We start from the raw sequence: 26,734 nt of genomic DNA, 5'->3' as shown, positions 1-26,734 counted from the left end.
GACCCATCTGTGAATCCCAAATGGTCAAATAACAGCTTGTAACTGATTGATGGCCTGGAAGAAAGTCCCCTAAAGATATGAAGTCCCCAGTCTCTGTACAGGGCTGTAGAATAAATGTGTGCTATGCAAGCAACAATTGTTAATAATTCTGTGCTATCAAGTTACTGTTGCTTAAGGTAACAATGCGGGTAACTATTTCAGGGAATTGTAATGTATGAGATTCACTAATACTTCAAAGTGACCTCAAAAAGTTGATGGAGATGAGTTCAGACATTATGGAAGTAATATCGGTTTAATGTACAAACATCAGTTGCATTACTGATATCAGTCCAGGTAAGACAAAGAACGCTGTATTACACATGTACACCTATTTTTTTTGTAAATACAAATTTATAAAATGCTGAACTTAACAAATATTTTTTGTACAGAGTGCCTGTTGTTTTCTTTATTTAAGGAAAGAAGAGCACAGCCCACTACCAACCATTAACAATCATGTACTGTAGTTTAGCAGCAGCATATTAACATGGGTACCACGTAATACTATGGTAGTCTTATTATGGGGAAATAAAAATCACAATTGAGAACAGTATAAACTGCTCCATAAGACAGCTAAAACTTCATGGGGGAGGGGATAGAAAGGATTCACTAAAGCCTAGAGACATCTGTATGCCTAGAACACAATTTTAGTTTTATGTAAAGATACATTATATTTATATTATAGCTAGGGAAAAATACTTCTATATCATTTCGATCTAATGTGAAGACACTCTAATGTACATTTTCTGGCATTGTTTCCAGAGTTTGACAACATTCCGGTTACACAACCACATTAGCGAACACATATCAGACAAAACAAATCCGTCAGACACTATTTGCTATGTTACTTCTATAAGAGAAAAAAAATCCTGACTTTGAGTCATTTTGTGTTTACCAAAATAGAAAAATATCAGGACAAATATAAATTAATATATATTAAAGCATTGCAAAAAGGGATAACCTAAAAGTGTTAAGAATGATGTACTCTGATACAATAAATATGTTTCATTCATATTCTGAATACTGTTTTATAAACATTTTGCAAAATTATTCCTAATTAAAAAACTACCAGACTTTTTTTTACTAATGGCCCAGTTAATTTTTATATTACAATAAAAAGATAATACTGGAAAATGGCTAGATGAAGACTTCTTTAAGCTTCTTGTGCTATCATGTGACAATAACATTTTTGGAACCAGAAATCTACTCTGGGCTAATGTCCGTCCCCATTACTGTTCCTCATCAGATGACTTGGAATGCGCAAAGTTCCTTAATACGCTTTAGCTGATCAGGTAGGGTAACCTCAATGCAAGAGACAGAATCAACTTGATCCCTTATCATTCACAGCTTGTCTTTTATTAAATGTGTGGCTCACCAATCGGCAGGGCTCATCAATGCTGATATGTTAACCACTTTATGACTCCTTGTCTGGGATTGATTTTTAGACTCATTTTCCAGCATCTAATGATGAGCAAACCCTGTCGAACAGCAGTTGTAGTTCTCTTCCATCACGAATCATCTCCGTAGACTTTAGTATTATTGTTCTTCTCTTCTCTGTGAGAAGTCTTGCTTTAGACTTTTTCATTTTTGAATTGCCAGTGAGGAAAATGTCATTTTCTTTTTTTTTTCTTAATAAAAATATGTCTGTTTCTGTATTTTACAATATATTCCAAATATTTTCCACTATCAAGTTTGAATTAGTCCAACACGGTCATAAAAGGTATACAACGTTTTCAAAGGGCTTCTGAAGGTAACATATTTAGGAGGGGCACTTTGTACAGCCACATTTTATGACTTTCTCAATTTCGTCCACAAATGAGGTGCCATCAGTGCACTCGAAAATGTATTTCCGTCGCTTACTTCTCAGTGGTCGGCAGCACTGACCATTTGTGCATCCTCCTCTGCATTCTAGTCGCGATACCTTCTCGGTCGTCTGGCAAGCAGCGTAACCTTGCTGCTTTTGGTAATAATCTCTGATCCGTTCCCCTCGGCAAGAGATTTCTACAAACAAAATTAAACCACATTATAGCAAAGTTGTTTTCCAATTTAATAACATTGTATTATATTTAAAATAACGTACTATTTCCAGTTTAGGCAACACTTGGTCAAATATATTAAATATGCAGTTCACCCACTGAATAAAAAATTCTAAAAGGGTTATCCCATGGGTAAAGGCTATGTACACCTTTAAGGGCAATTTTTTTTATTAGTCCATTTTACTCATTATGAAAATGGTCTTTATTAACCCCTTAAGGACACATGACGTATCGGTACGGCATGTTTCCCGAGTCCTTAAGGACACATGACGTACCGGTACGTCATGTGTTGTTCCGATCACTGCCGTGCGGCCGGCTGTGATCGGAACAAGGTGCCTGCTCAAATCATTGAGCAGGCACCTCGGCTAAATGCGCGGGGGGGTCCCGTGACCCCCCCATGTCCGCGATCGCAACAAACCGCAGGTCAATTCAGACCTGCGGTTTGTTGCGCTTTCTGCAGTTTCTGATCGCTGCGGTCCCTGACTGCGGCGATCAGAAACTTTAGTGTGGCGAAAATATATATTTATCACCCCCCCCTGCACCTCTGAATGATTTTAGCCCGGTGGGAGGTGCAGGGGGGGTGTTGCGGGCGGTGGGGGCGGTGCGGGAGGCGGGCGGTGCGGCAGGCGGGATCGCGATCCCCCGCCCGCCTCCTATTGCGTAATCGTTGGTGTACAGTGGGTATACCAGGGTGCCAGCACATTGCTGGCACCCTGGTATAAACGGCTGACATCGGTGATGCGATGTCAGCCGTTTAACCCTTTCCATACAGCGGTCCGTACGGACCGCTGTATGGAAAAAGTTAACAGTAAGAGGGAGCTCCCTCCCTCTCCGATCGGGGGGCTGCAGTGCCTTTGCAGCCCCCCGATGGAGAGGGAGAGAGCCCCCAGACAGCCCCCCCAGAGCCCCGTCCTTACCCTTCCCCGTCTGCGCAGTTCTGACCATAACTGAGCAGACGGGGAAGGTTCCCATGGCAACAGGACGCCTCTCAGGCGTCCTGCTGTCCATGGTGCTGAACAGATCTGTGCTGAAAGCATAGATCTGTTCAGTGTAAGTAAAATATAGTACAGTGCAATATATATTGCACTGTACTGTATTATACAGACATCAGACCCACTGGATCTTCAAGAACCAAGTGGGTCTGGGTCAAAAAAAAAGTGAAAAAAAGGTAAAAATCAAAAAACACATTTATCACTGATTAAAAATTAAAAAAATAAAATTCCCTACACATGTTTGGTATCGCCGCGTCCGTAACGACCTGATCTATAAAACGGTCATGTTACTTTACCCGAACGGTGAACGCCATAAAAATAAAAAATAAAAAACTATGATGAAATTGAAATTTTGTCCACCTTACTTCCCAAAAAAGGTAATAAAGTGATCAAAAAAGTCGCATGTACGCCAAAATTGTAACAATCAAACCGTCATCTCATCCCGCAAAAAATGAGACCCTACTTAAGATAATCGCCCAAAAACTGAAAAAACTATGGCTCTTAGACTATGGAAACACTAAAACATCATTTTTTTTGTTTCAAAAATGAAATCATTGTGTAAAACTTACATAAATAAAAAAAAGTATACATATTAGGTATCGCCGCGTCCGTATCGACCGGCTCTATAAAAATATCACATGACCTAACCCCTCAGGTGACCACCGTAAAAAAATAAAAATAAAAACGGTGTAAAAAAAGCAATTTTTTGTCATCTTACGTCACAAAAAGTGTAATAGCAAGCGATCAAAAAGTCATATGCACCCCAAAATAGTGCCAATCAAACCGTCATCTCATCCCGCAAAAAATGAGACCCTACTTAAGATAATCACCCAAAAACTGAAAAAACAATGGCTCTTAGACTATGGAGACACTAAAACATTTTTTTTGTTTTAAAAATGAAATCATTGTGTAAAACGTACATAAATAAAAAAAATTGTATACATATTAGGTATCGCCGCGTCCGTGACAACCTGCTCTATAAAATTACCACATGATCTAACCTGTCAGATGAATGTTGTAAATAAAAAAATAAAAAACGCTGCCAAAAAAGCTATTTCTTGTTACCTTGCCGCACAAAAAGTGTAATATAGAGCAACCAAAAATCATATGTACCCTAAACTAGTACCAACAAAACTGCCACCCTATCCCGTAGTTTCTAAAATGGGGTCACTTTTTTGGAGTTTCTACTCTAGGGGTGCATCAGGGGGGCTTCAAATGGGACATGGTGTAAAAAAAAACAGTCCAGCAAAACCTGCCTTCCAAAAACCGTATGGCATTCCTTTCCTTCTGCGCCCTGCCGTGTGCCCGTACAGCGGTTTACGACCACATATGGGGTGTTTCTGTAAACTACAGAATCAGGGCCATAAATAATGAGTTTTGTTTGGCTGTTAACCCTTGCTTTGTAACTGGAAAAAAATTTTTTTAATGGAAAATCTGCCAAAAAAGTGAAATTTTGAAATTGTATCTCTATTTTCCATTAAATCTTGTGCAACACCTAAAGGGTTAACAAAGTTTGTAAAATCCGTTTTGAATACCTTGAGGGGTGTAGTTTCTTAGATGGGGTCACTTTTATGGAGTTTATAATCTGGGGGTGCATCAGGGGGGCTTCAAATGGGACTTGGTGTCAAAAAACCGGTCCATAAAAATCAGCCCTCCAAAAAACAAACGGCGCACCTTTCCCTCTACGCCCCGCTGTGTGGCCGTACAGTAGTTTACGGCCACATATGGGGTGTTTCTGTAAACAGCAGAGTCAGGGCAATAAAGATACAGTCTTGTTTGGCTGTTAACCCTTGCTTTGTTAGTGGAAAAAATGGGTTAAAATGGAAAATTAGGCAAAAAAATGAAATTCTCAAATTTCATCGCCATTTGCCAATAACTCTTGTGCAACACCTAAAGGGTTAACGACGTATGTAAAATCAGTTTTGAATACCTTGAGGGGTGTAGTTTCTTAGATGGGGTCACTTTTAGGGAGTTTCTCCTCTAGGGGTGCATCAGGGGGCTTCAAATGGGACATGGTGTAAATAAACCAGTCCATAAAAATCAGCCTTCCAAAAACCAAACGGCGCACCTTTCACTCTACGCCCCGCTGTGTGGCCGTACAGTAGTTTACGGCCACATATTGGGTGTTTCTGTAAACGGCAGAGTCAGGGCAATAAAGATACCGTCTTGTTTGGCTGTTAACCCTTGCTTTGTTAGTGGAAAAAATGGGTTAAAATGAAAAATTAGACAAAAAAAATAAAATTCTCAAATTTCCTCCCCATTTGCCAATAACTCTTGTGCAACACCTAAAGGGTTAACAACGTATTCAAAATCAGTTTTGAATACCTTGAGGGGTGTAGTTTCTTAGATGGGGTCATTTTTGGGTGGTTTCTATTATGTAAGCCTCGCAAAGTGACTCGAGACCTGAACTGGTCCCTAAAAATTGAGTTTTTGTAAATTTCTGAAAAATTTCAAGATTTGCTTCTAAACTTCTAAGCCTTATAACATCCCCAAAAAATAAAATATCATTCCCAAAATAATTCAAACATGAAGTAGACATATGGGGAATGTAAAGTCATCCAAATTTTTGGGGGTATTACTATGTATTACAGAAGTAGAGAAACTGGAACTTTGAAATTTGCTAATTTTTCCAAATTTTTGTTAAATTTGGTATTTTTTGGTGCAAAAAAAAATAATTTTTTTGACTTCATTTTACCAGTGTCATGAAGTACAATATGTGACGAAAAAACAATCTCAGAATGGCCTGGATAAGTCAAAGCGTTTTAAAGTTATCAGCACTTAAAGTGACTCTGGTCAGATTTGCAAAAAATGGCCTGGTCCTTAAGGTGAAATAGGGCTGTGTCCTTAAGGGGTTAAAAATATGGAGTCATTTTCTCTGTACAGGGCTCAGATGCTCTATTACCAGAATATTAATTTTCTTTCTGCTCAGTCAGACAGGGAGCTCTGCTCTGCCACCTTATAAACACATTAAAATTCAATCCTTATCGTGTGGCTTAAATAAGTGTTTATGACCGCTTAGTAATTTAGAGATAAGGTTTATTAGATGACTGGCAGAAAGTTAAAGTAGGATGCACACAGCTAGAAAAACAGTTAACCCTTTGTGACAGAACAGCTCAATATTTTTAACAAAGGCCAATTGAAAAAATTATTTTTAGCCCCAAATGAGTAAAGTGCAATCATTGAAAAACAAATTTAAATCAGACATCATTTAGTACATGACAATTTCTTATTAACAAAGCCAGAACCAACCCTGTACCCCACATGGATCCATGTACTGTCCTATTGCTCTGCTAGATTTATATCAAGCTGGCAGCTCAGGGTGTGTCCTTTCTGCTGCAGCTCTCTCTCTATCACAGCTCAGGAGGCAGTTGAATGATGGTACTGAACATGTGCGTCCTGCAGCGTTTCAAAGAAAACATATTTTAGAATGAGTTGGAAACAAGGAGAAGAGTCACAGGGCAGTTTGCTGACGTCTTCTCCCTGCTCGGCTTCATTGACAGATCTTTTCCTAGTTTGTGTATATATAGAAACCTGTCAATAATGCAATGCCAGGCAGGGAGAAGATGACAAAGAGCTGCCCCCAAGACTCTTGTACCTCTTCCGGGCTCATTTTAAACTACATTTTCTTGAAAAACACTGGCATGTTTCAGAGTAAAATATAACTGTCTACAGTATAACTAGGGAACCTATCCTTGTGTCCTATAGCTCATACACTTGTGTCTCCATGGTAAAAGACGTCAAACAAATTCTGTGGAAGTCTTATATTGTTGGCATGTGTTATTTCGCACCAACTTTCCCCTACTTCTTGTTAACATACAGTTCATAAATTGGTAGACTGAAGGGAGAGTGACTGCAGGATCAGACTACACTGGGTTTGTTTGTTGTCTGTTACCTTGGTGATGCATTGGTCTGTATAGTAGCTGTAGACATACAATGTTTAGGCTATGTACTTTTTAATAAAGACTATTTGTAAAGTTGCTTCATTTTTTTATTTTAGATCTTTGCGGGACAATAAGAAGTGGACATTAGCTCCCTCAACCATACCATACCATTGCATATCTAAAGTCATGACGGACCACTGGCCACCAGTCTACTTCTATCATGTTACAAAATATTAAATGACTGTATGTTGCACTTATCTTTTGACTCATTTCAATGGCCATAATTTCCTTAAATAATTATCATAGTCTGTAAGCCATAAATACAATATTATTACAATGACAACAAAATTGGTGGCTTAAATCTTTTTTTTTATTTTTATGCAGAACTACACATTTACTGTGTAGCCTGAACAGCTGGTTCTGTTTTCATGAGGGAACTGTTTCGGAGAGCATGCAATTTAATTTATTAGACCTCCAGCTCAATATTATTCAATCTGTTGCTTAATACAAGTAACATTCCACTAGATTCATAAATTACTAAAGTATAAACCAGCTAAAAATGAGCCATCTGTTAATCACTTCCCTGGCCCTGTTCCCCATTTTCCCAGTCACATTGATGCCGAAAAAACAATAAATAAATGCCAGCTGAGGAAAGAGAAAGGGGAAGACATTGATATATGGAGGAAGGAGACACCACAATGAAAGGAGGGAGGAAAAAAAAATATATGATCCCTTGTGTTTCGACCGTCTCACCTGTGGAATTCTCTGTGATAAATCAGTGAAGGCTGAAGGGTGAAGAGCAGAGTTTGAGATAAGGTAAAGTGTGGAATTATTGTCCATTACAGAACATACATAAGAAAGGGAACATAACAGTATACAGGAAAGTACACATAAAGGAAAGGGGTTGTAAGAGAATACAAAAAAAAAAAAGGAAATGCCCACTTTCTTCCAGAAACACTGCCATTCCTGTCCATGGGATCTGTCTGGTATTGCTGCACTGCCGCATTCACTTGAATGGTGGCTGAACTGCAAAACTATACATAGCCTAAAGGTAAGAATGGTGCTGTTTATGGGGAAAAAAAGCAGCTATGTTGTTTTAATCTCATACAACCCCTTTAACACACTATAGTAAGCATGTGAGACATTTAGCTGTGACAGTAATTAGGACAAAAAACATCACATAAGACAATCGTAACTATTTAGTGAATACTAACAAAGATAAATATTAATAATTCTAAACATAATTAGCTAGGTAAATCTAGATTTCAGTTTTGTTGACAAATAATAAAATAGAGGAATAACTTACTTTTTATGAGTTATGAAAAAATAAATTTTATTCACTAATTTATTTAATACATAAGAGAGGCAAATATTCAAGGTGTGACTTGTGTTTTGTGTTATTAATGAAATTGATTATGTCAATAATATACTATATTAATTACAATTTCCTTTTTTTAAAGAGGTTGTTTAATATTGATGACCCATCCTCAGGATTGGCGAGGTCCAACACCCAGCTGAGGGGGCTGCCACGTTCTGGTGAGTGCTGTGGTCTCCTCGCAGCTCAACAAGCACAGTGCTGTACATTGTATAGTGGCTATGCTTGGCATTGCAGCTCAGCCCTAGTCACTTGAATGAGACTGAGCTGCACCTAGGCCATGTGATCAATGAACCTGACATCACCGGCCTGGGAACGCTGTGATCTTTTCAAACAGCTGAACGGTGGATGTGCCCATAGTCAGACCCCCGCAGATCTGATATTGATGACTTATTCTGAGGAAATGCCATCGATATCTCAGAAAACCCCTTTAATCTAAATGACCGATAAAGTACTACTAGTGTTAAATTCAAACGTTTAGGCCCTGTCTGTATTTGTGCTGCAAAGTTTGCAATTTTTGGCAGCAACACTGTTTATATCATTGGCCATACCATAACCCCAACAGAAATCCGACTGACCCCATATAAGCCACTGATATATATAAGAATCTGCTGAAATGGACCTGGTGCAGCTGCCCTAGCTCTGTGCAAAAATCAGGACTACTATGATAATGTGGCTAAATCTTAGATTATATTCACACGTGCAGAAATGTAAGAGACTAAATTGGGCTTATACAAATCCATGTGTTTTTTGTTCAGTAACTAGGGAAAAGATTTCTGTTTCAAAAATTTCTGCAACCAATCAGCTTCATGTGAATGTCCCCTTGGCCATACATATTAACCTCTGGTCACATTACCACCATAGCATCTGGAAAAAACAGAGTAAATTGATCCCAATGTATCCTGATGAATCCTAATGACATGATAGGATCTGTTATTTTTGACGATAAGTGTATGGATGCAGACTACAGCGTTCTTGTCATTAAAGGTTTCCAGAGAGCCGGAAAAGTGTCAATGTGAACAGAAGATGGAATTCATTCTGGTATTTTATGCATTTAAATATGTTTAGTTGTAAAAAAAAAACAAGACTGGTAACAAGAAAGCACACTGAGATTTAAAAAAAACAACAAAACAGAACTACAGTAGGTTAGTTTTGAGGACAGATGAAGTGTGATTTGCATGACATTGTAGATCTTCAGCCCCTTCTCCTATAAGGGTTCTTTAAAAGAATTATAAAAAAAATAAAAAATAAAAAATAGAAATATTCAAGATGGTTCACTCTGTAACTGGTATAAATAGTGTAAATCTTAAATGCCGAGTGCCTATACCAAACTGGTGCCGACAAATACAATAAAAATTAAAAAAAGTAATAAAATGAATGGTTATGGCATAAATATTAAAACTCATTTTAAAACAAATGTAATAATAATGATGGAATTAATATTACATTTTCAAGCAAATTTAATAATAATAATAAGTTTGGCAATACACAAACAAATAATAGAATAAAAATGTATGCAATAATCATCATTATTATTATATTATTTGTTTTGAATTATTTCGTTTTAATATTACTGCCTGGAGAGCATGGCCCTTTTGAAAAAAAAGAATGAAATAGATAAAAATATAGTTAAGTCTCCCACAAACAAAGTAAAAAAAAAAATGACATAAAGAGACATATGGGTGATACTTAGAAACATAGACTGTGTCGGCAGATTAGAACCATTTGGCCCATCTAGTCTGCCCAATATACTGAATCCTATGGATAGCCCCTGGCCCTATCTTATATGAAGGATACTAAAAGAGCAGTTTTCTTCCTTCTGAAGAAGAATTATTTTGCATACTTCTTCCCAGGGAGTATTGCCCTAAAGACCCTCTTTCAGTTGGTTCTCCACTACAGTCATCACCATAAGGAGTCCTCAGATCAAATATCAAAGGTCCTTGTTTTGGTAGCAAAATCCTAGTTTCAATCTTACCTATGTAGATTTTCATCCACGGGTTTATAGATCACTGATGTAAAGTTTAGGAGAACCAGGTAACAGGCAATACGGCCCCAATTATAGCTCCAACGTTTGCTACTCAGAGTTCCTAAACTTTTTAAAGGGGTGGTCTTGTCACCACTGCTGATTGGAAACAATTGCTAGAATGAAGTGGCTGCGGCCACATGGTTGACCACTATAGCCAATGCCCCTACTGATCAGCCATTGATGGTGCATCCTAGCAATATGTCTGTCCTAAGTCTGAGATCATGCATTTCGTTACACATCACCCTGGTTAGTAATGATCATCTCATCATCTTGACAGAAGAGAATGATAATGCATTTTATGTCAGTTTTGGGAAAACGTTATGGAGTATATGTATGCAGTATTACGGTCACTGTGTCAGATGAGTTACCTTTATCACAGCTGTCTCCGGTGTAACCAGTGTTGCACTCACAATAGGCTTTGTCCAGGCCTGAAACCCTACACTTCCCATGTTTACACTTAAGAGACTGGCAAGGGTTAATCTGTTCTTCAGCTTCGTCACACAGGACTCCCCCATAGCCGGAGGAACATTTACAGCTATAGGAAAATGCATTGATTGGCAGACAGGTTCCATGGACACACCTGAAAAATAAAGCAAAACACTATTTGTAATACTGGCATACCCAGGTAGCAGCGGATTACCCTTCATTTTACTTTTTCTCTGCTTTTATTATTTTGTACCAGTTTAAAGGGTCATAGTGTGCTCCTTTACATTCACATCCAGAGCTGCGTCCTAAGTTCTATGAGCTGAATTTGGAAACACATTGATTTGCCTACGCTTCTTATCAATCATTAAACCTAACCTCCTTTATCTAGCAACGTACTGTTACATAACCTCCCATAATGCACTGCTCTCTAGTAACAGGAGTTATGCAGAATTTGGATTGCAGCTCTGGATGTGAAGTAGAAGCATCATGTGGCTGGTTTATGTCTTGAAATCTAGTAGCTGCATTTCTTCAATGCCACTATCTCACTTTTGCCAGCTCATAAGGTTTTATCGTGATAACTAATGATGAGCGAAGTTTTAAAAATTCGATTCGGCTGCTTCGCTGAACTTTGACAAGAAATTCCAATTCGTTACGAGGTACTTTGTCATGATTTGCATGACATTGTATGTAGTGGGCACAATGATGGGGAAGGCGATGGCGCCGCCCCACGTTATTGAACCCCAGAGATGCCATGTTCAGCGCTGATTACGGCTTCTGAGAGTCACATTGACGCCTTTCAGAGGTTAATCAGTGGTTAAAAAAAATACATACTCACCTCATCCATTTGATAGCGGAGAGGCAGTCATGGCCATCTTGATTGAAGAAAACGCCCCAAATATTGTGCGCGCTGACGTGATGATGTCACACGTCACCGTGCGTGACATTTGGCGTGTTTTCTTCATTCTTCAATTAAGATGGCCGTGATGGCCTCTCTGCAATCAAATGGATTAGGTGGGTATGTATTATTTTTTACCGCCATTCCAGGAAATAGGGATTCGTTACCATGAAGCACCAAGAAATGTGGACTTGTGGCAAATCTAATTTTTCCTGAAATTCGCTTTGAATTCCACTTAGTTAACTTCAATTCGCTCAACACTAGTGGTAACTCACTCAAGTATAGTGATATAATGCATGAAGATTACAGGTAGTCCCATGTAAAACAATAAATAAGACATAATGGTATCAGAACGCAATTTGACAATCTCAGCTTGGCTACATTTGTCATGTAACAGTACAGAGAAGAATAACATACAATGGCACCGCTACATAGACTGATTGTCCCTACATCTGGAAACCATCTCCGACTAGTAGTCGCCACCACCAGAATCCTCCCTCTTTAAAAAATGTTAGAGAGAATTTCACACCCTTCTCAACAATTATAATACACAAATAAATTGTCTCCAAGCCTGCGCTGTAATTCTGCCAAGAGCAGCATATGTGCTAGGTACTGCAAACATCTTTCAGCTGCGAGCTGTCAGAGCGGCATAAATTCTATATAAAAATGACATAGACGCTGGGGGGGGGGGAGAAGTTTAGAATTGATAAGAAACGTTATGCCAAAACTTTCAAAAACAGACATTGCTCTTAAAAAGATAAAAGAGAATCTGTTCTAGACAGAGATTTGTCTGGCTGCTGCAAAAAATGTATCACGTCCTGAAAAACGCGTTCCGGTAAAAAGAATGATGCAAAAGCATTACTGGGGGTCTGGCCGGGTTACATGTGCTGTCAACTGCTCAGTTAGCAGCCTCCATTGCAGACTCTGCTATTTTTTCCATCATACGTGACACAGTATACAGCACTATTTTTTTATGTAAAATTAAAGACATCTTGACGGAACCCAATGGACTTACTCCATTATAAATCTGTGGTGCCTTTGGGCACCATTGGTGTCCGTCGCAGTTTGAATTCTGTTTTTCTGCTTCCTATGATGGAACTCAGCCTAAGGCCCCATTCACACTACTGTATTTTTGGTCCTTATCCGGTCCTCATTTTTATCAATGGGTTCACAGAAAATGCGGACAGCACACCGTGTACTGTCTGCATACATATGTCCCTTCCATAGCCCCGCAAAAATGATAGAGCATGTCCTATTCTTGTTTGTTTTGGGTACAAGAATAGGCATTGTTGCAATGAATCCACAAAATAAAAACAGATGCAACACGGACGTCATCCTTATTTTTGTGGATCTGCGTTTTGTGGACCGCAAAATACATATGGTCATGTGAATGAACTCTAAGGAATAAAAAGTGAGCAGATTGTTCAGTTTGCAATTTCTGGTTCACTTTTGAGGAATTTTAAAGTGACTGGGGATATGGCAAAAAGGGGTGTCAAGTTAAAGATGGGGCCTCATCAATCAGGTATAATGTTATAGAGCAAGAGAACAGCAGATGTAATGTATTGATGCAGAAGGCAGTCCTCCTTAATAATTGACAGCCTTCTGTGTAAGTTGACAGAGGTAACTGTCAATTTTTGAGCAGCACCCACTTGTTTAATTACCAGGTTGTATAATGCATTGGAATACATATATATTCCAATCCATTATATACTGAACAAAAATATAAATGCAACACTTTCGGTTTTGCTCCCATTTTGCATGAGCTGAACTCAAAGATCTGAAACATTTTCTACATACACAAAAGACCCATTACTCTCAAATATTGTTCACAAATCTGTATAAATCTGTGTTAGTGAGCACTTCTCCTTTGCCGAGATAATCCATCCCTCCTCACAGGTGTGGCATATCAAGGTGCTGATTAGACAGCATGAATATTGCACAGGTGTGCCTTAGACTGCCCACAATGAAAGGCCACTATGAAATGTGCACAGTTTTGCCTTACTGGGGGTCAAAAAACCAGTCTGTATCTGGTGTGGCCACTATTTGCCTCACGCAGTGCAACACATCTCCGTCGCATAGAGTTGATCAGGTTATTGATTTTGGCCTGTGGAATGTTGGTCCACTCCTCTTCAATAGCTGTGTGAAGTTGCAGAATATTGGCAGGAACTGGAGCACGCTGTCGTATGCGCAGACCCAGAGCATCCCAAACATGCTCAATGGATGACATGTCCGGTGAGGATGCTGACCATGCAACAACTGGGATGTTTTCATCCAGGAATTGTGTACAGATCCTTGCAATATGGGACCCATTTGCCCACTTAAAGGGATTCTGTCACCTCCCCTAAGCCAAAAAACGATTTTAAAGCAGCCATGAAGCACAGCTTACCTGGATTAGGCTGTGCTCTTTTATCTTGTAATCCGTCCAGCAGTTACTGCAAAAAACGACTTTGATTGATAAGGAAATGTGTCCTGAAGGTGCCCAGAGGGGCGTTTTTTTCTTCTGAGAGAGCCCAGTACCGCCCCTCTTTCAGTGCCCAGCCCGCCTTCCTTGTACTGTCTAACCGCCGCCTCCAGCCTGCCACAGCCTCTCCTCCCTCTCCTCCCCCTCCCTCACGCCGAACGCAGTCTCGCACAGGCGCAGTACCCACTGAGGGCTGCGCCTGTGCGATCAGCAGGAGACTGAGGGCAACAGCTTCATCTTCGTCACTGGGCATGCGCCGAGCCCAGTGACGTCTGATGCTCGCTCTTCCCTCAGTCAGCAGGGAAGAGCGAGCATCGGACGTCACTGGGCTCGGCGCATGCCCAGTGACGAGGATGAAGCTCCTGCCCTCAGTCTCCTGCTGATCGCACAGGCGCAGCCCTCAGTGGGTACTGCGCCTGTGCGAGAGTTCGTTCGGCGTGAGGGAGGGGGAGGAGAGGGAGGAGAGGCTGTGGCAGGCTGGAGGCGGCGGTTAGACTGTACAAGGAAGGCGGGCTGGGCACTGCAAGAGGGGCGGTACTGGGCTCTCTAAGAGGAAAAAAACGCCCCTCTGGGCACCTTCAGGACACATTTCCTTATCAATCAAAGTCGTTTTTTGCAGTAACTGCTGGACGGATTACAAGATAAAAGAGCACAGCCTAATCCAGGTAAGCTGTGCTTCATGGCTGCTTTAAAATCGTTTTTTGGCTTAGGGGAGGTGACAGAATCCCTTTAAGTCGGTTACGACGACGAACTGCAGTCAGGTCCAGACCCCGATGAGGACAACGACCATGCAGATGAGCTTCCCTGAGACAGTTTCTGACAGTTTGTGCAGAAATTCTTTGGTTATGCAAACCGATTGTTGCTGCAGCTGTCCGGGTGGCTGGTCTCAGACGATCATAGAGGTGAACATGCTGGATGTGGAGGTCCTGGGCTGGTGTGGTTAGATGCGGCCTGCGGTTGTGAGGCTGGTTGGATGTACTGCCAAATTCTCTGAAACGCCTTTGGATATGGCTTATGGTAGAGAAAAGAAAATTCATTGCACGGGCAACAGCTCTGGTAGACATTCCTTGAGTCAGCCAATTGCACGCTCCTGCGAATATTGTGACATCTGTGGCATTGTGCTATGTGATCAAACTGCACATTTCAAAGTGGACTTTTATTGTGGGCAGTCTAAGGCACATCTGTGCAATATTCATGCTGTCTAATCAGCGCCTTGATATGCCACACCTGTGAGGTGGGATGGATTATCTCGGCAAAGGAGAAGTGCTCACTAACACAGATTTTGACAGATTTGTGAACAATATTTGAGAGTAATGGGTCTTTGTGTATGTAGAAAATGTTTTAGATCATGCAAAATGGGAGCAAAACTGAAAGTGTTGCGTTCATATTTTTGTTCAGTATAGCTTGTGCATGTAAAATGCCTCATACCTCAAGTGTGACCTAACAGAGAGCATCTCAGGACAGTCCAGGGGGCCAGGATACATCAATGCAAGCCAGATCCAACAGTACCTGAAGAGAAATGTACTGGCCTCTGCTTTACCTGCACACTGCACATGTCCCTGATGGTACCAAAATTGATTGAATGGAATATCCTTGCTATAGATGTTAATTAAGCCAGAAAAAGGGGAAGCCACCATGACTATTCAGGAGAGCAGCAGCTCCCCCAGGACTGTACAGGAGAGCAGCATTACCCCATGACTATTCAGGAGAGCAGCATCACCTCCATGACTATTCAGGAAAGCGGCATCACCCTCATGACTATTCAAGAGAGCAGTATCATCACCATGACAATTCAGGAGCGCAGCATCATCTCCATGACTATTCAGGAGAGCAGCATCACCCCCATAACTATTCAGGAGAGCATCATCACCTCCATGACAATTAAGGAGAGCAGTTTCACCTCCATGACAATTCATGAGCATCACCTCCACAACTCAGGAAAGCAGCATCACCCTTATGAGTATTCAAGGATAATTTGCGGCATGTCCTGTATATAAACCTTTTTATATAATGCAAGAACAAAGACTTTATAGGGACACGTTTAGAAACAGTATAAAGTTTGGTAGAAGTTCCTGACAGGTTCCTTTTAAGGCAAATAAACTGTTTTCTTTCTATTTGTTGCTGAATGTTTTTGAAAAAATAAACTCAGATGAAGACCCTCCTCTAGATTAAGCATCCAGTCAATTAATATATCATCTCTTGTCTCTAGCAGTATATCAACAAACATGCTACATACTTGTGTCCTAGGCAAGGGTCGTTGGACTGCTGGTCACAGAATGGTCCTGACCAGCCTCCCTCACACTCGCAGGTGAAGCCGGACTGACTGGTAGCTACACATGTTCCATGTATGCAGACTTTCTTGTTGCAGGGCTCACATCCGGGGACTATTCCTGTTTGCAGATTGAGCATCTTGAAGTCTTGCAGCTCGCTATTTATGTACAAGTTCCGTATGCAGCCTTGGAAATAAGTGTCATTGTGTCCAGAAGATTGACGTAGCACAGCGACATTGTTCTTTATTGGCATACCTGCATTGTCAGAAAGTACAACGTTAAATATACACCACACAGCAACATTGTGCTGAAATAAACAAGTCAAATATTAGAAATGGTGGCCCAGTGGTTAGTGTCATGGCATTGGAGGCATTGGTTTTAATCCAACTGGTTAACATCCCTGTTGAATTTGTTGTATTTTTAAGGTCCCCCGTGGATACTTGAAATAGGTGAATCTGGTTCCATACAAATGTGTGAAAGGGAAATATGTTCATAAATTATACCCAAGACAGTAAATGATGTGAGCAAAAACATGTATTGCTTTTTCATATTTCATTTCACATGTAAATTACATATGCGTTTGGCAACACCCTGTGTATTACACCAGAGGTGTGAGGCCTACAGTAGTCCTTGCTTACCCTGCATTCCCACTCCCGGTACTACTCACATCATATGGGCAGCAGCTGGAGAACTACGCCAGATTAATATCTTAGATATTTCCAAAATACCGCACATATGGGGAGATTTATCAAACTGGTGTAAAGTAGAACTGGCTTAGTTACCCCTAACAACCAATCAGAATCCACCTTTCATTTTTCACAGCTCCTTTGGAAAATGAAAGGTGGAATCTGATTGGTTTCTATGGGCAACTAAGCCAGTTCTAATTTACACCAGTTTGATAAATCTCTCCCATAGTTTCTATATATCTATACAGTTGCTAGGTAGAAGCCAGAGTTGGAGTGATTCTCAGTCAATTGATCTTTTCAGTAACATCTGCCATCCATATCATAGTATCATGCTTCATTCACGACCTTCTGTTGCAGGATTCATTAAACATTCCGAACAAAATAGTGCAGCGTGTTTTGCTATTTTGTGCAGCAAAATGCTGGTCTCACTGATGGAAACCTTACAGAGCCCATTATAGTCAGTGGGGTCTGTCAGAAGTCGTTTATATCTGTCATGCATCTGATCCAGTGATTCAATTATTTTCGTTGTTCTGCTCCGATACTGAAGCAGAACATCAGAAATAATAGCGGAGCAAAGCCTAAAAGACTCCATTGGTAAAACACCCAGTAGATTAGAAGGCCACTGACCGATTCTCTTTAAATTTTAGGCTTGTTTCACACTACCGATGCAGCTTTCCGGCAGGCTGTTCTGGCATAGAATGGCGGGAATTGGGCGGAAAAAAAACGCTGTGGATTCTCTGCATATTTGCTAGGTTGCGGTCAGATCTCCACCAGATCCCATTATGGTTAATAGGGCCGGATGGCATTCCAGCAGGATCTGGCAGTCTTTCACAGCTGTAACAACCTGCCGGATCTGTAAATGCTAGTGTGAAACTAGCATTACTTGAAGCACAGACTGCCTGACAAGTAATGACTGATAAGCAAATTAGGGAGTGTTCTAAGGCAGTAGACCACAAAACAAATGGGTCCTACTACTAACTTGAGTAGAAAGATAGCTAGGCGTACAAGGCCATCTTCCATAAAAATAAATTAGCCAGTAACCAACGTACGTCGGGGAGATCCAGCGCCTATTTTTGACCCTCATAGGTAGGTTTATATTCTGTCAATGGCCAGCTGTTTGATAACAGTTTATTTATTCAGCAGCATATGTTTTTCGGTTCAGGAATGGTAATAGTCTCCATATACTTTCATATGGGTGTTTGCATTTAGAATGACAACGCTAATGCACCCCAGCCTCATAGTTTAAAAGAGCTCACCTTCCCGCTGACACTTACCATTGATGGTCCCTTCTATGTTTATAGTCCTATATAAGTAATAGGTGCTTTAGTCATTAGATTCCTTTATTATAAAGGCTCATTATTAAGTGATAAAATTCTATGTTATAATGGTATAATCATGTTTACAATTACGATTGTTCAATAAAGATCATGTATAATTTTTTTAAAAATTCAATGGGATTATGTGTACTCATTTAGTGAAGTTTATTATTTACTGTCAACCAGTCTAACAAATTTCAAAAAGAGTTGCCCAAAATTGTTCTAGTTCATCTTGGTGCATAGGCGGAAGATTGTGCATGGCTGTGTTGTAAGCACCTCTGTCCACCATGCCATCCTGGAAATTGTTGGAGGTCTGAATCCAATGTCCCTTTTCTATCATGCTTTCATCAGAATAGCACATTATGTTATAGTCTGAATTCTCAGTTTCCCTTAGTGTTTCATCATAAAGCTGCAGATGATCGTCCATAACATTATAAGAGCACACCATCAGTTATCTTCACTCTTCACTTTGTCTTGTTCGTGAAGAGGATTAGTCTAACAAACCAGCAGTGAAAGCTGAACCATCCATAACATTCCCTCCACATGTCTGATCAATACACTTCAGGAAGGGTTTGATGTGTGATCCAGGGGTCAGAAAACATATTAATCACAATGATGGGTGCTTAAAAAATGTACCTATTATCAGTGACATGACAAACCAATATCTTTTACCTCCTACGTAAAGCGGGGACTCGAAACCCAGAGAAGATTGTTTTGACAAATTAGTAATGGTCTTGGGGTTTCCGCCATCCACTATAAGTGACAGTGTTTGATCCAGGCTTACAAGCTCCACAATGTGAAAATCCCCGTCGTTTATTGTCTCAACGCTGTAAAGAGAAGAGGGAGATGTTTCAATCTACATGAAAAATCACTGTTAAGTTAGATCCCTTTGTAATCTATAAATTTGTAATTTAGTATTCAGCTTACACCGGTGGTACCAGGACACTTATGAGGGATCAGAGATGTAACTTAAAGGGACACTGACAGGGCCAATAAGCATATTGAGGTATATATATGGCAGTACAGGTCTTATAATGGGTATTACAATCATATAAGTATCCCCCCTGTCCACATTATACAAACAGTAAACTTTAAGTTTTATAACCTGCTCCAACGGTCTGCAATCTGCCCAAGGGGCGGCGTTTCACTTCTCTTGCGCCCAGCCAGCCTCCCCAACTGCCGATTTGAAGCGCCGCCCAGCTCATGAATATTCAGTTTGCTGGGCGGCTTCTGCGGTCCCCGCTCTGAAGCGCTTCGCTTAACAGTGCCCGGTGCATGCGCCGGATCTTGTGAAGTCCGGTACAGTAAGCGCCGCCCAGCTCATCAATATTCACTTCGCTGGGCGGCGCTTACTGTCCCCGACTTCACAAGATCCGGCGCATGCGCAGGGCACTGTTCAGCGCAGCGCTTCAGAGCGGGGACCGCAGAAGCCGCCCAGCAAACTGAATATTCATGAGCTGGGCGGCGCTTCAAATCGGCAGTTGGGGAGGCTGGCTGGGCGCAAGAGAAGTGAAACGCCGCCCCTTGGGCAGATTGCAGACCGTTGGAGCAGGTTATAAAACTTAAAGTTTACTGTTTGTATAATGTGGACAGGGGGGATACTTATATGATTGTAATACCCATTATAAGACCTGTACTGCCATATATATACCTCAATATGCTTATTGGCCCTGTCAGTGTCCCTTTAAAGCTCCTGGGCCCCAATGAAAAAATTGTAAAAGGGCCTCTACCTTCCATGAGGCATTTGTTGTCTTTTCAGAGAGGCCTTTGGGGCACAAAGGTCTGGTGTGACTACTGCCTCTGCACCCCTTATAGCTTCAGTATGTCCCTGTATGGAATTGTAAGATTCAGTGGGAAAAGACACTTATTTTAAGGAGTTATGCAGGTCCAAATTTATGGCCCATCTGTAGGATTAGATAGGTGGAGTTTTAACTCTCGGTGCCGCACCGATCAGTTGTTTGATGAGTTCACAGAGCTCCAGTAGGTGCCACATTTCCTTCTTTGTTTGTTAGGCACAGCATCTTACTTCTAATAGTGGTTTTACCTGGTATTACAGTTCATAACAGCTCTAATACCAGATATAGTCACTAATAAAATTAAGGGCTGGTTGGTAGGGTGCAAAGAGTTGGACCTTCACCAATCTAATATTGATTGGAAGTCCCAGATAAAAAAACGTACCTTTGGATCCCACCACAAACTAATAAATCAGAAAACGCATGACATTTTTTCAGCGGTCATCAAGACACGAAATGCGACAAAGAGATCTAAAACTTACTGTCGGGTCTCAGCTTGTGAAACATGTACCTCAAAGGGCATATGCATGGTCTCTCGTACTGTACCTATGCCATGCTTTTAATAGGCAGCACAATCTACAGTCACAATCTTGAGGATACTTTGGTGTAGTTTGTTTGCATAAGAAGTCATTTTAACCAGGACAGTGATTTAGAATACCATCATAATTTCTTCTGTTACCCTGCATTTAAAATGGGGTATGTCCTAGAGCCAAATTGATCATATTGTTTCAGGACAGGAATGTCCTTCCATTTACACAGGACAGTTTGCAAGAATGACCCGATATCAAAATATGGTCCTATGGAGTATCGATGTCTGAAGACTCCCTGCTCATTGGGTTATATAATTACTATATAACAAGTCCTGATCTTATTTCTTATTCTTGGTGAATACAGGACGCCGTTCCCCCTGCTCTCTGCTAACAATAGTGTTTTTCTCTCCATGTCTATTTACTGCTAGTTGGAAGCCAGCACAGTAAGTTAAAGTGTCACACTGTGTAACAGCCTCTGAAACTGCTGTTTTATGGCCATGGCTCTATGGTCTGTACCTGATTTAGTAATTAATTCATTGCTGGTGTAGCAATACACACAATAAGCCAAATCAGGGAGGCCAATCTGTTCCAATCATCAGAGCCTCATATTCTTCTCCTAATGATGGGAAGAATTACTGCATGGGAAGCTGACTCTGGAGTGATGCTGGAAAGCCCACGGAGGCGGAAGATCTGCCAAGTAGAAGGTTATGGGGCAGCGTAGCACAGCGCACACCACAGGGTTTAAATGATCACTGATGACATAATGCTGCTCAACTTGTCCGATTTTAGATGTTTGACTACACTGTAATACAATTTCTGCAACATCTTTATAAAATGCATGTCTCCAAGCTCTTTTGAAGTCATTTAATACTATGACATATTGCTTACTAGGACAGGCTTCTGAGATCCCACAGATCCAGAGAATAAAAGGAAGAAGATCTTTTGATATTGTTCTTGCTAAGGGAGAGATGCAACAAAACTACATAGGTCTTGGACAGAGCATGATTGGAAACATTGCTGATCAATGAAGGAGACAATGCTCATTGCCCCTTCATTCTAAAGACTGTGGGGTCCAGATAGTCATATCCACATTGAAGAGTAAGGGATGGCATATCCTAGCAGGAGGAAAAAAGCATCAGACCACTTGGAATTCCGCATGCCCAATCAGGGTCGGACCAGCCTACCAGAGTACCATAGGATCCTCTAGTGGGCCCAAGCTCTGACAATAATTGGCTCCTAATAAAATAGGGCCCTTAAAGTCCTATATACACAAAGTGTGGGCCTTCAGAATCATTTCCTCTGGTGGGCCCAAGAAACTTTAGTCTGACACTGTGCCCAATCTTTTGCTCACAAGAGAGATAAGCCACTATCAGTAACAGGTGTCTGGTAGCAGCTTATTCTCCTCTAAAGGGTATGGCCACCTCAGCCTAGCATGGTGGATAACAGAGATCAATTCTATAACAAAGTGCATACTTATTTTCATCATGCTATAGTTTTAGCCACCTGAAGGTGGTAAATTATTGTAATTTATAACACGTCGTTATTTTAAGAAACCCGATGGACTTTCTACAGCCTACAAATGGCTTTGATCTAAGCATGGATACAAAACACGGCAATGAACCAGCACTAGAGATGGGTCAACATGTGGAAGTCATCTACAATATCATTGTGTGTTACATAATGATTTTTATGATTGGGTTACGTTTGAACAGATTTGTAAAAAAGAAATGTCGTTAAGGCTAGTGAATGAGGATTGGCATGGTCTACAAACATGCCAGTGCCAGATGTTTGGAGTTCTCTCTTGCTGTGGAGAGAGGCACATCACACCACTGCGCCGTGCTTGCAAAGCTTTTTATATGGCTGTGTTTATATTGTACAATGGCCAAAAGACAAGTTTTAATGCTTATGAAACACCTAAAGAAAAGAATTTGGTGGATTCGGTATTTTGAGGCTGGTCACTCCACGCTAGCTTCACTCCATCACTTAGGTTGTAATAATGACGACTTCATGCCATCTGCACGTTCTCCTTTTCTTGTACTGTGGCCACCAGATTCCCTTCTCCAGCAACCTTTTATTACTCTCCAATCAATTAAACACAGTCTAGACGAGGCTGAGCAATCTCAGTTGTCATTAAGGCCAGTTACAATGTCATGAGGAGAGAAATTGCATGAGGTGACTGATGTACAAACTCTGATGGAGGAAATGTCTTAACTCATGGAAAGAGGTTGATTGGCATTAGTGCATTTAAAGAGCATTTGCTCCAAAGTTAAAGGGGTTGTCTCCAGAATTTTACAGTTTTTGAACAGAAGCAATGGTGGCTATTCATTTTCTCTAACCCATGGCATCAGCTGTTATCAAAAGATTGGGCATCCATGATATGCATGACAAACATTGGTCCATTCTAGCAGGTTGAGTACCAAGCAGAAGACCCCCACTATGATGTCCATATGCCCTAATAAAACATATTACTAAGCCTCTAAGAGTTGCAAATACATATATGTATATATTCAAAATCCAGATTGAGATTTATACTTTAAGTCAGCTTAGCTGAGTGGCCATGCCCAAGAGGGTAACATGACCATGAAGCGGGATTCCTGATCCCACATAATGACTAAGACCGACACTTTTACATACAACTGCTCGCTCCATATAACTGGCACATGTAAATGTGCCACTGATACCCCAATGAATGAGCCAACGCCAGTTAATAGGGTGACCACATCTTTTATGCAGCCCATAAAATCACCATTTGCCATCAGCGCATTGCCCTGTGTGACCTCTGCTCACAATGATAGTAAAAGTTCAGTTCCTACTGACTATTACCTGTTCATCAGCTCTTATAAAATGGCCTTTATAGGGGCATTTAATGGATATCCCTAATGTTAAGATCTATTTTTTGATAAACTATCTTCATCACAGTCATAAAACTACATCTTTACAGAGTAATGTAAATGTAGAAAGCCATTAGATTGTGATGTGTTTCCAAATAAATGGAGAAGACAACATTTCTTCTCTAAAACAAATCAGTCGTACCGATCACCTGCCATCCGGCTCTATGCTTCACACCCAGTTTTATCTCCAGGTAACTAGTCTACTGCATTATAGGGTCACAGGACTGACTCAGACCATAGGAAGATATCTGTTACTAGGACAGAGGTACAGCCATAAACGTACCTGTAGATAGCAGATGCCGGGTAATTTCCAGTGTCATAACTAACCCGCACTCTGCCCCGGTAAACTTCCACTGCTACATGATCCTTGTCACCTTTGTAGAGGAGTATCCCACTGTCCTCATCTGTGGCCACCTGGAACAAGAACCACACACATCAAGAGCCCATTCACAATATTACTTGCCTTAAAAAAAAAAAATTGTAGTCAGAAAAAACAATTTTTTATTATTGCATTGTACTCATTTTGAGCTAAAAATATTTTTTTCAATTGGTCTTTATTACAAATAAGGCGTCTGGATTTTCTCTCTGCTCCGTCAGGGCTCCTTATCTCTGATCTCTGACATTATAAACACTTATTATAGCTCAGTTCTAATCTTACTGATAAGAAAGTGGCTTAAATAAGTGTTTATGACCTCTTGGAAAATTAGAGATAAGGGTTATTAGATGAAAGTGAAAGTACAATTCACACAGCTAGACAAACAGTTAACTCATTGTGACAAAACAGCTTAATATTTTTAATAAAGACCAATTGCAAAAATTATTTTTAGCCCAAAACGAGTAAAATGCAATCATAAAAAAAAAAGGTGGACATAGCCTTTAAGTTTAGACCTCCCGATGTTCAAAAATTCATAATACCAGGAATACTTCCCTCAAGGGGTTGTTGCTAGGTCAGTTGTAGGAAAGTCTCTTGCTTGGGACCCCCCTTCGAATAGCTACAGAAGACAGCCACAGTACAGAGAAGCACTCACTCTTGGGAGCAAATATATATTTAATGGCCACCCATTTGTTAGAACAGGGATCATATAATACGACATTACACCTTCAGCTTTCCCTGCCAAAAAAACGCATCTGATCTTTGAATGGGAATTTTCATTTTTGATTCATCTCATTAGCAAGAGCTCATGACCTCTAAGGGGCTGTCCCCACAAGAAAATAAGCACCCACCTACCTATTGATTGACAGGGCCAGACATCTAGCCTGAGAATCTGGGTCCTGTTAGGCTAGATGTCTGCTATGACACCACTACACTTCCGGGTAGAAGCGCAAGCGCAGTTACTGCTCCTGAAGCTAAATTTGAGCTTCAGCGTCCGGCGCATGGCCTAGTTTGTCAGGGCAAGGCTAGATGTCTGGCCCTATCAATCAACAGGTAGGAGGGTGCCTCTTCATCTATGGGAACAGCCCCTCAGAGGTGAGGAGCATTAGAATCAATTCTAGAGGATAAAAATCTCTCCTGGTCATGTGATGGACAGGGCTCTTTACAAGACAGAGTAATGATAAACGTGACTGTAATGAGCCCTATGATCAACATCACATCTCCACGACAGAATTTCATTCCCTGGAAGTAAGCCATGAAGGATTCTATACAATGACAGCAAACAGAGATATTTTTTATTTTATTTTTTCATGGTCCTAGGATCCCCTTTTAACATCCGCAATGATCCAGTTTATTTGACTTTACACCTGGTTAATATCGTATCATCTGTGTGATAAAAGATATAATTCACTTTAAATCCATACACTTATTTATATGGTGTATGGAGTATTGTGACATGTTCTTTCTTTTACCCTGACATTCATCGACATCTGTATGATGTTAATAAAGAAAAAGCGGATTTCTGGAGCCGCAACAGAGGATCTCATTTCACAAGGAATTTCAATGTGTTCGTCTTATTAAACCTCCCCTTTATGTGCTGCTAAGATTCGGATCTAAATAAGGGTTTTATTGCAAGAGTGCTCACATGATACCGATATCTCCTCATGTTAAAAGTTCATGCATGTGTACTAGCTGCATACTGAGAGCAGTTTATGTATGCTTCAGATAGCTGGAGCACATGATGACCCCACTTCAGACGTAATATGGCTGCATATTAGATTATTAAGACTGCAGCACTCAGACCCCTATGGTCCTACTGAACAAAACCTGGATTACAACAGGGTTTTAGGCTTCTGTGCACAGACAGATCGTCTAGGTAATGCAGACCACAATATGTGGTTGTGGTCATCTGAAGTAGGCCTCAGAAAGAAAAAGCCCAATTTGAAACATAACTATTGGTTGATTTGCTTTAAAGGGAATGTGCCATCAGAAAATGACCATTTGATTAAATTGCGCTTGTGTATAAATATTTTTTTTAGAATTTATATTTTTTATTTTCCATGTCCCTGCCTATAATTCCAAAATGTATATAATTCTGCAAGTTTCACACTGGCTACTAGGCGATATTCCTGATTTCTGCACAGGTGCCTAGAAAACTCATCCACAGAAGTCAATGAAGTCCCCTTCAGTCCATTGTATCTATGGCCCATGTACGGTAGTTGCTTTAAAAAAACAGGAAGTCTTAACATATTTTAGGCATAGTGGCCAGTATGAAAACAGAGCCAATCAGAAATGAGTGGAGCTAGAACAAGGGCAATCAGAAATGAGGGGAGCTAGAGCAGAGGTAATCTGAAATGAGAGGATATAGAGCAAGGGCAATCAGAAAGGAGAGGATCTAGAGCAAGGGCAATCAGAAATGAGGGAGCTAGAGCAAAGGCAATCAGAAAGGAGGGAAGCTAGAGCAAGGGCAATCAGAAATGAGGGGAGCTAGAGCAAGGGCAATAAGAAAGGAGGGAAGCTAGAGCAGAGGCAATCAGAAATAAGGGGAGCTAGAGCAAGGACAATCAGAAAGGAGGGGAGCTAGACCAGAGGCAGTCAGAAATAAGGGGAGCTAGAGCCGAGGCAATCAGAAATGAGGGGAGCTAGAGTTGAGGCAATCAGAAATGAAGGGGCACAACTCGTCTTTTGTTTTAGCAATCTATGGGGGTCTTAGCACCTTAACCTCTCTCAATAAAAACTTCTGACAG

At 40.7% G+C, this 26,734-nt stretch overlaps 1 protein-coding gene across 1 annotated transcript in view; it reads right to left on the bottom strand.

The window, feature by feature from the left end:
- Positions 1 to 276: 276 nt before the first annotated feature.
- Positions 277 to 26,734, bottom strand: part of SLIT2 (slit guidance ligand 2) — a 284,983-nt gene continuing 258,525 nt past the window's right edge. The window contains exons 32-36 of the mRNA XM_044294220.1: positions 23,898 to 24,028; positions 19,073 to 19,227; positions 16,365 to 16,653; positions 10,715 to 10,926; positions 277 to 2,037 (exon numbers count right to left, since the gene is read on the bottom strand). Coding sequence (XP_044150155.1) covers positions 1,796 to 2,037; positions 10,715 to 10,926; positions 16,365 to 16,653; positions 19,073 to 19,227; positions 23,898 to 24,028 — 1,029 coding nt within the window. The 3' untranslated portion in view covers positions 277 to 1,795. The remainder of the gene's footprint in view (positions 2,038 to 10,714; positions 10,927 to 16,364; positions 16,654 to 19,072; positions 19,228 to 23,897; positions 24,029 to 26,734) is intronic.

This window comes from Bufo gargarizans, chromosome 1 (assembly GCF_014858855.1).
Source record: "Bufo gargarizans isolate SCDJY-AF-19 chromosome 1, ASM1485885v1, whole genome shotgun sequence".
Taxonomy (NCBI): domain Eukaryota; kingdom Metazoa; phylum Chordata; class Amphibia; order Anura; family Bufonidae; genus Bufo; species Bufo gargarizans.
This window is presented reverse-complemented; position numbering and strand designations above follow the sequence as displayed.